The 13,086-nt window shown below is 42.3% G+C and overlaps 1 protein-coding gene across 1 annotated transcript; it reads right to left on the bottom strand.

The window, feature by feature from the left end:
- Nucleotides 1-430: 430 nt before the first annotated feature.
- zgc:174917 (uncharacterized protein LOC565650 homolog) lies at nucleotides 431-11,605 on the bottom strand. The gene is made up of 6 exons (XM_038983249.1): nucleotides 11,476-11,605; nucleotides 8,787-9,084; nucleotides 7,641-7,732; nucleotides 6,108-6,247; nucleotides 4,281-4,385; nucleotides 431-508 (listed from the first exon to the last, which is right to left on the bottom strand). The coding sequence occupies exons 1-6, from the start codon at nucleotides 11,603-11,605 to the stop codon at nucleotides 431-433; spliced, it is 843 nt and encodes a 280-aa protein (XP_038839177.1).
- Between the last annotated feature and the right edge of the window lie 1,481 nt (nucleotides 11,606-13,086).

The raw sequence follows: 13,086 nt of genomic DNA, 5'->3' as shown, positions 1-13,086 counted from the left end.
CATCATGGTGACCACAGCAGTAAGTCATCAGTGAACACAGCAGTAAGTCATCAAGGTGAACACAGCAGTAAGTCATCAAGGTGACCACAGCAGTAAGTCATCAAGGTGACCACAGCAGTAAGTCATCAAGGTGACCACAGCAGTAAGTCATCAAGGTGAACACAGCAGTAAGTCATCAAGGTGACCACAGCAGTAAGTCATCAAGGTGAACACAGCAGTAAGTCATCAAGGTGAACACAGCAGTAAGTCATCAAGGTGAACACAGCAGTAAGTCATCAAGGTGAACACAGCAGTAAGTCATCAAGGTGAACACAGCAGTAAGTCATCAAGGTGAACACAGCATCATTAGGATCCTCTAAGTAGCAGACAGTAATACAGTAATGTGATCAGTATGGATATGGTTGTAGTTGTGGTGTAAGGCTCATCATAGCTAGGTGGAGAAGTGACTGAACTGGTCTGATCCACTGGCCATCACTGTAGCATGGAACCGCCTGGGGCGGTCTGGGTCCTGCAGAGAGAGAGAGAGAAACACAGCGGTCAGGTATTCATTGAGTCTGATCTCTGCAAAAGCACTGGAATTGAGTTTCCATCTCTTTCCAAAGGCATAATAAGGGAACAGGCCTCCAATTAGACAGATAACCTAAAGTAGTTCTCACCTGTATAGGGTAGATACAGGTAGAGACATATCTACAGTAGTTCTCACCTGTATAGGGTAGATACAGGTAGAGACATATCTACAGTAGTTCTCACCTGTAAAGGGTAGATACAGGTAGAGACATATCTACAGTAGTTCTCACCTGTATAGGGTAGATACAGGTAGAGACATATCTACAGTAGTTCTCACCTGTATAGGGTAGATACAGGTAGAGACATATCTACAGTAGTTCTCACCTGTATAGGGTAGATACAGGTAGTGACATATCTACAGTAGTTCTCACCTGTATAGGGTAGATACAGGTAGAGACATATCTACAGTAGTTCTCACCTGTATAGGGTAGACACAGGTAGAGACATAACTACAGTAGTTCTCACCTGTATAGGGTAGACACAGGTAGAGACATATCTACAGTAGTTCTCACCTGTATAGGGTAGATACAGGTAGAGACATATCTACAGTAGTTCTCACCTGTATAGGGTAGATACAGGTAGAGACATATCTACAGTAGTTCTCACCTGTATAAGGTAGATACAGGTAGAGACATATCTACAGTAGTTCTCACCTGTATAGGGTAGATACAGGTAGAGACATATCTACAGTAGTTCTCACCTGTATAGGGTAGATACAGGTAGAGACATATCTACAGTAGCTCTCACCTGTATAGGGTAGATACAGGTAGAGACATATCTACAGTAGTTCTCACCTGTATAGGGTAGATACAGGTAGAGACATATCTACAGTAGTTCTCACCTGTATAGGGTAGATACAGGTAGAGACATATCTACAGTAGTTCTCACTTGTATAGGGTAGATACAGGTAGAGACATATCTACAGTAGTTCTCACCTGTATAGGGTAGACACAGGTAGAGACATAACTACAGTAGTTCTCACCTGTATAGGGTAGATACAGGTAGAGACATATCTACAGTAGTTCTCACCTGTATAGGGTAGATACAGGTAGAGACATATCTACAGTATCTCTCACCTGTATAGGGTAGATACAGGTAGAGACATATCTACAGTAGTTCTCACCTGTATAGGGTAGACACAGGTAGAGACATATCTACAGTATCTCTCACCTGTATAGGGTAGATACAGGTAGAGACATATCTACAGTAGTTCTCACCTGTATAGGGTAGACACAGGTAGAGACATATCTACAGTAGTTCTCACCTGTATAGGGTAGATACAGGTAGAGACATATCTACAGTATCTCTCACCTGTATAGGGTAGATACAGGTAGAGACATATCTACAGTAGTTCTCACCTGTATAGGGTAGACACAGGTAGAGACATATCTACAGTAGTTCTCACCTGTATAGGGTAGATACAGGTAGAGACATATCTACAGTATCTCTCACCTGTATAGGGTAGATACAGGTAGAGACATATCTACAGTAGTTCTCACCTGTATAGGGTAGACACAGGTAGAGACATATCTACAGTAGTTCTCACCTGTATAGGGTAGATACAGGTAGAGACATATCTACAGTAGTTCTCACCTGTATAGGGTAGATACAGGTAGAGACATATCTACAGTAGTTCTCACCTGTATAGGGTAGATACAGGTAGAGACATATCTACAGTAGTTCTCACCTGTATAGGGTAGATACAGGTAGAGACATATCTGCAGTAGTTCTCACCTGTATAGGGTAGATACAGGTAGAGACATATCTACAGTAGTTCTCACCTGTATAGGGTAGGAGCAGGTAGAGACATATCTACAGTAGTTCTCACCTGTATAGGGTAGATACAGGTAGAGACATATCTACAGTAGTTCTCACCTGTATAGGGTAGACACAGGTAGAGACATATCTGCAGTAGTTCTCACCTGTATAGGGTAGACACAGGTAGAGACATATCTACAGTATCTCTCACCTGTATAGGGTAGATACAGGTAGAGACATATCTACAGTAGTTCTCACCTGTATAGGGTAGATACAGGTAGAGACATATCTACAGTAGCTCTCACCTGTATAGGGTAGATACAGGTAGAGACATATCTACAGTAGTTCTCACCTGTATAGGGTAGATACAGGTAGAGACATATCTACAGTAGTTCTCACCTGTATAGGGTAGATACAGGTAGAGACATATCTACAGTAGTTCTCACCTGTATAGGGTAGATACAGGTAGAGACATATCTACAGTAGTTCTCACCTGTATAGGGTAGATACAGGTAGAGACATATCTACAGTAGTTCTCACCTGTATAGGGTAGATACAGGTAGAGACATATCTACAGTAGTTCTCACCTATACAGGGTAGATACAGGTAGAGACATATCTACAGTATCTCTCACCTGTATAGGGTAGATACAGGTAGAGACATATCTACAGTAGTTCTCACCTTTATAGGGTAGATACAGCTAGAGACATATCTACAGTAGTTCTCACCTGTATAAGGTAGATACAGGTAGAGACATATCTACAGTAGTTCTCACCTGTAAAGGGTAGATACAGGTAGAGACATATCTACAGTAGTTCTCACCTGTAAAGGGTAGATACAGGTAGTGACATATCTACAGTAGTTCTCACCTGTATAGGGTAGATACAGGTAGAGACATATCTACAGTAGTTCTCACCTGTATAGGGTAGATACAGGTAGAGACATATCTACAGTAGTTCTCACCTGTATAGGGTAGATACAGGTAGAGACATATCTACAGTATCTCTCACCTGTATAAGGTAGATACAGGTAGAGACATATCTACAGTAGTTCTCACCTGTATAGGGTAGACACAGGTAGAGACATATCTACAGTAGCTCTCACCTGTATAGGGTAGATACAGGTAGAGACATATCTACAGTAGTTCTCACCTGTATAGGGTAGATACAGGTAGAGACATATCTACAGTAGTTCTCACCTGTATAGGGTAGATACAGGTAGAGACATATCTACAGTAGTTCTCACCTATATAGGGTAGACACAGGTAGAGACATATCTACAGTAGTTCTCACCTGTATAGGGTAGATACAGGTAGAGACATATCTACAGTAGTTCTCACCTGTATAGGGTAGATACAGGTAGAGACATATCTACAGTAGTTCTCACCTGTATAGGGTAGATACAGGTAGAGACATATCTACAGTAGTTCTCACCTGTATAGGGTAGATACAGGTAGAGACATATCTACAGTAGCTCTCACCTGTATAGGGTAGATACAGGTAGAGACATATCTACACTACAGTAGTTCTCACCTGTATAGGGTAGACACAGGTAGAGACATATCTACAGTAGTTCTCACCTGTATAGGGTAGATACAGGTAGAGACATATCTACAGTAGTTCTCACCTGTATAGGGTAGATACAGGTAGAGACATATCTACAGTAGCTCTCACCTGTATAGGGTAGACACAGGTAGAGACATATCTACAGTAGTTCTCACCTGTATAGGGTAGATACAGGTAGAGACATATCTACAGTAGTTCTCACCTGTATAGGGTAGACACAGGTAGAGACATAACTACAGTAGTTCTCACCTGTATAGGGTAGATACAGGTAGAGACATATCTACAGTAGTTCTCACCTGTATAGGGTAGATACAGGTAGAGACATATCTACAGTAGTTCTCACCTGTATAGGGTAGACACAGGTAGAGACATATCTACAGTAGTTCTCACCTGTATAGGGTAGGCACAGGTAGGGACGTATCGGATCACTAAGCCACAGCGTCTCTTCTGGGATGTGTTGGGGTCACTGGCGTGGACCAGGAACCCATCATGGATCTGATTGGGTTAACATCAACATCAAGTCACAATCCCAAATGGAACCTTAATTCTTATTCTTTGTGCAGCACTATTAGTGAGAAACATAATATAGTTGTAGATGCCCAGTGTATTTTCCTGTAATACTTCATGTCCAGTAGGACTTGGGATGGGAAGCTCCCTGTAATACAGAATGTCCAGTAGGACTTGGGATGGGGAGCTCCCTGTAATACAGAATGTCCAGTAGGACTTGGGATGGGGAGCTCCCTGTAATACAGAATGTCCAGTAGGACTTGGGATGGGGAGCTCCCTGTAATACAGAATGTCCAGTAGGACTTGGGATGGGGAGCTCCCTGTAATACAGAATGTCCAGTAGGACTTGGGATGGGGAGCTCCCTGTAATACTTCATGTCCAGTAGGACTTGGGATGGGGAGCTCCCTGTAATACAGAATGTCCAGTAGGACTTGGGATGGGAAGCTCCCTGTAATACAGAATGTCCAGTAGGACTTGGGATGGGGAGCTCCCTGTAATACAGAATGTCCAGTAGGACTTGGGATGGGGAGCTCCCTGTAATACAGAATGTCCAGTAGGACTTGGGATGGGGAGCTCCCTGTAATACAGAATGTCCAGTAGGACTTGGGATGGGGAGCTCCCTGTAATACAGACTGTCCAGTAGGACTTGGGATGGGGAGCTCCCTGTAATACAGAATGTCCAGTAGGACTTGGGATGGGAAGCTCCCTGTAATACAGAATGTCCAGTAGGACTTGGGATGGGGAGCTCCCTGTAATACAGAATGTCCAGTAGGACTTGGGATGGGGAGCTCCCTGTAATACAGAATGTCCAGTAGGACTTGGGATGGGAAGCTCCCTGTAATACTTCATGTCCAGTAGGACTTGGGATGGGGAGCTCCCTGTAATACAGAATGTCCAGTAGGACTTGGGATGGGGAGCTCCCTGTAATACAGAATGTCCAGTAGGACTTGGGATGGGGAGCTCCCTGTAATACAGACTGTCCAGTAGGACTTGGGATGGGGAGCTCCCTGTAATACAGAATGTCCAGTAGGACTTGGGATGGGAAGCTCCCTGTAATACAGAATGTCCAGTAGGACTTGGGATGGGAAGCTCCCTGTAATACAGAATGTCCAGTAGGACTTGGGAAGGGGAGCTCCCTGTAATACAGAATGTCCAGTAGGACTTGGGATGGGGAGCTCCCTGTAATACAGAATGTCCAGTAGGACTTGGGATGGGGAGCTCCCTGTAATACAGAATGTCCAGTAGGACTTGGGATGGGGAGCTCCCTGTAATACAGAATGTCCAGTAGGACTTGGGATGGGGAGCTCCCTGTAATACTTCATGTCCAGTAGGACTTGGGATGGGGAGCTCCCTGTAATACAGAATGTCCAGTAGGACTTGGGATGGGGAGCTCCCTGTAATACAGAATGTCCAGTAGGACTTGGGATGGGGAGCTCCCTGTAATACAGAATGTCCAGTAGGACTTGGGATGGGAAGCTCCCTGTAATACTTCATGTCCAGTAGGACTTGGGATGGGGAGCTCCCTGTAATACAGAATGTCCAGTAGGACTTGGGATGGGAAGCTCCCTGTAATACAGAATGTCCAGTAGGACTTGGGATGGGGAGCTCCCTGTAATACAGACTGTCCAGTAGGATGCTGACATTTGTTGTTATTAAAAATAAAATGTAATGACAAAAAGAACCCCCAGTAGTGGGACGGAGTGACTTACAGACATCTGCCCAGCCAGCAGGGGGCAGAGTAGAGCGCTGTCTGTTTGCACCAGCTCCTCAGGGATCTCCTGGTTGACTGACAGCATGTTTCCGGGGCGGGTGGCGAGTTGGTGGGGCAGCATGCCCGAGCAGTGGCTTCCTGGAGGATGAGGGGGAGAGGAGGAGAGGAGGAGAGAAGGAGGAAGAGGGGAGGAGAGAAGACGATAGGAAAGGAAAAGGAAGAGGTGTGGAGAGGGGAAGAATGGTGAAGAGAGGGGAAGGAGAGAGGAGGAGAGGAGGAGAGGAGAGGAGTGGCGAGGAGAGGAGTGGTGAAGAGAGGGGAAGGAGAGAGGGGGAGAGGAGAGGAGGAGAGGAGTGGTGAAGAGAAGGGAAGGAGAGAGGGGGAGAGGAGGAGAGGAGTGGCGAGGAGAGGAGTGGTGAAGAGAAGGGAAGGAGAGAGGGGGAGAGGAGGAGAGGAGAGGAGTGGCGAGGAGAGGAGTGGTGAAGAGAAGGGAAGGAGAGAGGGGGAGAGGAGGAGAGGAGTGGTGAGGAGAGGAGTGGTGAAGAGAAGGGAAGGAGAGAGGGGAGAGGAGTGGCGAGGAGAGGAGTGGTGAAGAGAGGGGAAGGAGAGAGGGGGAGAGGAGGAGAGGAGAGGAGTGGAGAGGGGTGGTGAAGAGAAGGGAAGGAGAGAGGTGGAGAGGAGGAGAGCAGAGGGGAGGATGAAGAGGAGAGCAGAGCGGAGAGGAGAGGAGGAGGGAGGAGAGGAGAGGAGAGTGAACACTTTACTAACCACACAGACTGTAGTCGTCTGTATGTCTATGAAAGAACAGCTTATTACAGTCATTTACTGCAGTCATTTCATGCTAGAATGACAGAGAGGTTTTCAGAACATTAACTGAACCTGGATAAATGCAGCTACATATTTTGAGGAGACATTTAAGTATTTATTTATCTAGCTGTGGCACTGTCACGATAATTATGTTCTCAGTGTTCATAAACCCAATTGAATTGATTACTCAGCCTGATACCCAGAATTTGTAGGAAACTGGTTGAAATGAATCAGGCGGAAGCCCAGCTACAATTGTCAGGAATGGTTTTTTAGAGAGCTCTGCTTATCATTTCCTGTACATTGGTCTATATACCTCACATTTCGTCATAAACGTCCCTCCTCCTCTCAGAAACAATGGCAACATAGTTCACAAGTCTTCTCCTATGCATACATTGCTTATCACATTCTGCAACACAATCTACTACAAGCCCAAGGTTTCTCCCCTCCCTAGGTGGGGAGACTTCCTTCCCTGTTATCAGTTCCACAGTGGTCACAAGTTGTCTGCCACAGTTCCTTGCCCTACCAACAGTCCCTCTTTCTTATGGACAAACATTCTTCATCAGACAGGATATAATTCTGTTAGTTATATTTCTACGTTAAATGTATACATCATTTAGTCATTATTCATAAAAATCCCATAACAGGCAACAATTAGAACTGAACTGTCCGTTTCTGGAAACTAAATGATTTGGTGAGTTTTAGGTGGTCAGGGGAGCTGCAGTACCTGGGATGACCTTCAGGGCTCCGTTTTCTGCCAGTGAGTCGTCTAGAGCCAGCCACACAGACAGGACTGGACCCCCAGCTATTCCCCAGTACCTGGAGGAATCAGACAGCTGCTGAGTAAATACTAGTTATTACTCAAAACGCTTACTCCATAACTGACTGTAGAAGTATAGTAGTTGTAGTCATAGTAGTAGTAGTACTGTAGTCGTAGTAGTAGTAGTAGTAGTAGTAGTAGTAGTGTAGTACTGTAGTAGTAGTAGTACTGTAGTACTGTAGTAGTAGTAGTAGTAGTACAGTAGTAGTAGTAGTAGTAGTAACAGTAGTAGTAACAGTAGTAGCAGTAGTAGCAGTAGTAGTAGCAGTAGTAGTACTGTAGTAGCAGTAGTAGTACTGTAGTAGTACTGTAGTAGTAGAGGTAGTAGTAGTAGTAGTAGTAGTAGTAGTAGTGTAGTACTGTAGTAGCAGTAGTAGTAGTAGTGTAGTACTGTAGTAGTAGTAGTAGTAGTAGTAGTACTGTAGTAGTACTGTAGTAGTACTGTAGTACTGTAGTAGTAGTAGTAGTAGTAGTAGTAGTACTGTGGTACTGTAGTAGTAGGACAGGTATTGTGATAGCAGTAGTAGTAGTAGTAGTAGTAGTAGTAGTAGTAGTAGTAGTAGTAGTAGTAGTAGTAGTAGTAGTAGGACTGGTGCTGTGATAGTAGTAGTAGTAGTAGTAGTAGTAGTAGTAGTAGTAGTAGTAGTAGTAGTAGTAGTAGTACTGTAGTAGTAGGACTGGCATTGTAGTAGTATTGTGGTAGTAGTAGTAGTAGGAGTAGTAGGAGTAGTATTGTGGTAGTAGTAATAGTAGTAGTAGCAGCAGGAGTAGTATTATTGTAGTAGTATTGTGGTAGTAGTAGCTGTAGTATTGCAGTAGTAGTAGTAGTAGTAGTAGTAGTAGTAGTAGTAGTAGTAGTAGCAGCAGTAGTGGTGTAGCAGTAGTAATATTGTAGTACTACTGTAGTAGCTGTAGTGACAGTACTAGAAGCAGTATTGGTAGCGGTAGCAGTACAGTAGTAGTATTTTACTATGTTTGAGGTACTTTGTAACCGACAGTAGTATTAGTATTGTAATAGTAGTGTAGCTGTAGAAGTATTAGTAATGTACTCACCTCATATCCTGGTGCCAGGCCACGAAGGGCAGCCCAGTCTCACTCTGTTGGTCCTTCTCTGATGACCTCACTTCCTCCTCACTGGTCAGAGCGATGGCATCATTTCCTGCCTGTGTGGCTGTGGGGTGGGGTGTGGGGGTTGTTGGGTACTTGCAGATGAAGCGTGAGTCTAGCAGGATGACATCAGAGCCCAGGATGGACTGTACCACCTGTAGGATGTGGGGGTGTTTGGCCAGGCCCATCACCCAGGGGTACTGCAGGTGCACGTTGTGGAGACTGTACTGGGTATACTCCTCACCTGAAGTCAGGTAGACACAGGTAGATAGTGTTCAATACAAGTAGAAACAGGTAGATATTATTCAAAACAGGTAGAAACAGGTAGATATTATTCAATACAGGTAGAAACAGGTAGATATTATTCAATACAGGTAGACACAGGTAGATATTATTCAATACAGGTAGATATTATTCAATACAGGTAGATATTATTCAATACAGGTAGACACAGGTAGATATTATTCAATACAGGTAGATATTATTCAATACAGGTAGATATTATTCAATACAGGTAGATATTATTCAATACAGGTAGATACAGGTAGATATTATTCAATACAGGTAGATATTATTCAATACAGGTAGAAACAGGTAGATATTATTCAATACAGGTAGAAACAGGTAGATATTATTCAATACAGGTAGATACAGGTAGATATTATTCAATACAGGTAGATATTATTCAATACAGGTAGATATTATTCAATACAGGTAGATATTATTCAATACAGGTAGACACAGGTAGATATTATTCAATACAGGTAGAAACAGGTAGATATTATTCAATACAGGTAGATATTATTCAATACAGGTAGACACAGGTAGATATCATTCAATACAGGTAGAAACAGGTAGATTTCATTCAATACAGGTAGATATCAGTCAATACAGGTAGATATCATTCAATACAGGTAGAAACAGGTAGATATTATTCAATACAGGTAGATATTATTCAATACAGGTAGAAACAGGTAGATATTATTCAATACAGGTAGAAACAGGTAGATATTATTCAATACAGGTAGATACAGGTAGATATTATTCAATACAGGTAGATATTATTCAATACAGGTAGATATTATTCAATACAGGTAGATATTATTCAATACAGGTAGAAACAGGTAGATATTATTCAATACAGGTAGAAACAGGTAGATATTATTCAATACAGGTAGATAGTATTCAATACAAGTAGAAACAGGTAGATATTATTCAATACAGGTAGAAACAGGTAGATTTCATTCAATACAGGTAGATATCAGTCAATACAGGTAGAAACAGGTAGATTTCATTCAATACAGGTAGATACAGGTAGATATTATTCAATACAGGTAGATATCAGTCAATACAGGTAGATATCTTTCAATACAGGTAGATATCAGTCAATACAGGTAGATACAGGTAGATATTATTCAATACAGGTAGATATCAGTCAATACAGGTAGATATGTTCAATACAGGTAGATATCATTCAATACAGGTAGATTTCATTCAATACAGGTAGATATCATTCAATACAGGTAGATATCAGTCAATACAGGTAGATTTCATTCAATACAGGTAGATATCAGTCAATACAGGTAGATTTCATTCAATACAGGTAGATATCATTCAATACAGGTAGATATCATTCAATACAGGTAGATATCAGTCAATACAGGTAGATATCATTCAATACAGGTAGATATCATTCAATACAGGTAGATATCAGTCAATACAGGTAGATATCATTCAATACAGGTAGATACAGGTAGATATCATTCAATACAGGTAGATACAGGTAGATATCATTCAATACAGGTAGATATGTTCAATACAGGTAGATATCATTCAATACAGGTAGATATCATTCAATACAGGTAGAAACAGGTAGATTTCATTCAATACAGGTAGATATCAGTCAATACAGGTAGATATGTTCAATACAGGTAGATTTCATTCAATACAGGTAGATATGTTCAATACAGGTAGATTTCATTCAATACAGGTAGATACAGGTAGATTTCATTCAATACAGGTAGATATCATTCAATACAGGTAGATATGTTCAATACAGGTAGATTTCATTCAATACAGGTAGATATGTTCAATACAGGTAGATATCATTCAATACAGGTAGACACAGGTAGATATGTTCAATACAGGTAGATACAGGTAGATATCATTCAATACAGGTAGATATGTTCAATACAGGTAGATTTCATTCAATACAGGTAGACACAGGTAGATATGTTCAATACAGGTAGATATCAGTCAATACAGGTAGATATGTTCAATACAGGTAGACAGAGTTAGATATAATACAATACAGATAGACAGATGAAGATATGTTCAATACAGATAGTCAGATGAAGATAACATTCAATAGATTCCATTTAAAGGACATTTTTAACCATTTAAAGGGGGTCCCCTGAACAAGGCTGTTAATCCACTGTTCCTAGGCCGTCATTGAAAATATGAATTTGTTCTTAACTGACTTGCCTAGTTAATTAAAGGTAAAATAAAATTAAAAAATCACCATGATGATATTACAGACATATTGACCTCTAACCTAATCCCCCCTCCTCATCCTCCCCTCCTCCCTCCCTCCCTCCCTTCCTCCCTCCCCTCCTCCTCCTCCCCTTCCACTCACCGAACTCTCTCTCCAGTTGGTTGAAAGCCTGTCTGGCCTCCCTCAGCTCTGTGTCGTCTAGGACCGGTACAGCAGAGAGGAATCCCTGCTGGTTGTAACGTTCCTTCATCTGACACGTTGACACACTCATCTCTGGGTTGGCTGCTGTACACGCCAGTCCTTACTGTGTCAACTTCACTGGATGAAGGCTGTTTTATTACCTGGAAAGAGAGAGAGAGAATAGAGAGACAAAGGGAGTGTGTCTTTGAGTTGTGCCCAGGCCATAAACAGTCGTCCTAACATAGGTATTTCTGTTATTCCTCTTAAACCTCAGTTTCTCTCTCTCGCTATCTCTCTCTCTCTCTCTCTTTCTCTCCTCTCTCTCTCTCTCTCTCTCTCTCTCTATCTCTCTCTCTCTCTCTCTCTCTCTCTCTCTCTCTCTCTCTCTCTCTCTCTCTCTCTCTCTCTCTCTCTCTCTCTCTCTCTCTCTCTCTCTCTCTCTCTCTCTCTCTCTCTCTCTCTCTCTCTCTCTCTCTCTCTCTCTCTTTCTCTCTCTCTCTCTTCCTCCCTTCTCCCTCTGGTATTCCCGTTACATGTATTCTGGGTTGTTTATGGAGTCCGGCCGTGCCGCTGTCAGAAGAGGTGATGCCTGATCAGATTTTTCAGCTTAATGGGAAAACCATATTCTGGTGGCTGAGTTAGTCACAACATGAGACAGGGGGTCTCATGTTAACCAGAGCCCTAAGGGAATAGACAGGGGGTCTCATGTTAACCAGAGCCCTAAGGGAATAGACAGGGGGTCTCATGTTAACCAGAGCTCTAAGGGAATAGACAGGGGGTCTCATGTTAACCAGAGCCCTAACGGAATAGACAGGGGTCTCATGTTAACCAGAGCCCTAAGGGAATAGACAGGGGGTCTCATGTTAACCAGAGCTCTAAGGGAATAGACAGGGGTCTCATGTTAACCAGAGCCCTAAGTGAATAGACAGGGGTCTCATGTTCAATTTTGTTTAAATAATGCAAAAACAAAGTGTTGGAGAAGAAAGTAAAAGTACATTGTGTGCCATGTTAAAAAGCTGAAGTTTAAGTTCCTTGCTCAGAAGATGAGAACATATGAAAGCTGGTGATTCATTTTAACATGAGTCATCAATATTCCCAGGTAAGACGTTTTAGGTTGCAGTAATTACAGGAATTATAGGACTATTTCTCTCTATACCATTTGTATTTCATATACCTTTGACTATTGGATGTTCTAATAGGTACTTTAGTATTACCAGCCTAATCTCAGGAGTTGATAGGCTTGAAGTCATAAACAGCTCAATGCTTGAAGCACAGCGAAGAGCTGCTGGCAAACGCACGAAAGTGCTGTTTGAATGAATGCTTACGAGCGTGCTGCTGCCTATCACCGCTCAGTCAGACTGCTCTATCAAATCATAGACTTAATTATAACATAATAACACACAGAAATACGAGCCTTAGGTCATTAATATGGTCAAATCCGTAAACTATAATTTCGAAAACAAAACGTTTATTCTGTCAGTAAAATACGAACCGTATTATTTTCCGTATTATATCTAACAGGTGGCATCCCTAAGTCTAAATATTGCTGTTACATTGTACAACCTTCAATGT

The sequence above is a fragment of the Salvelinus namaycush genome, unplaced genomic scaffold (assembly GCF_016432855.1).
Source record: "Salvelinus namaycush isolate Seneca unplaced genomic scaffold, SaNama_1.0 Scaffold1548, whole genome shotgun sequence".
NCBI classification, from domain to species: domain Eukaryota; kingdom Metazoa; phylum Chordata; class Actinopteri; order Salmoniformes; family Salmonidae; genus Salvelinus; species Salvelinus namaycush.
Note: the sequence above shows the minus strand (reverse complement) of the source record. Positions and strands in the feature narration are given on the sequence as shown.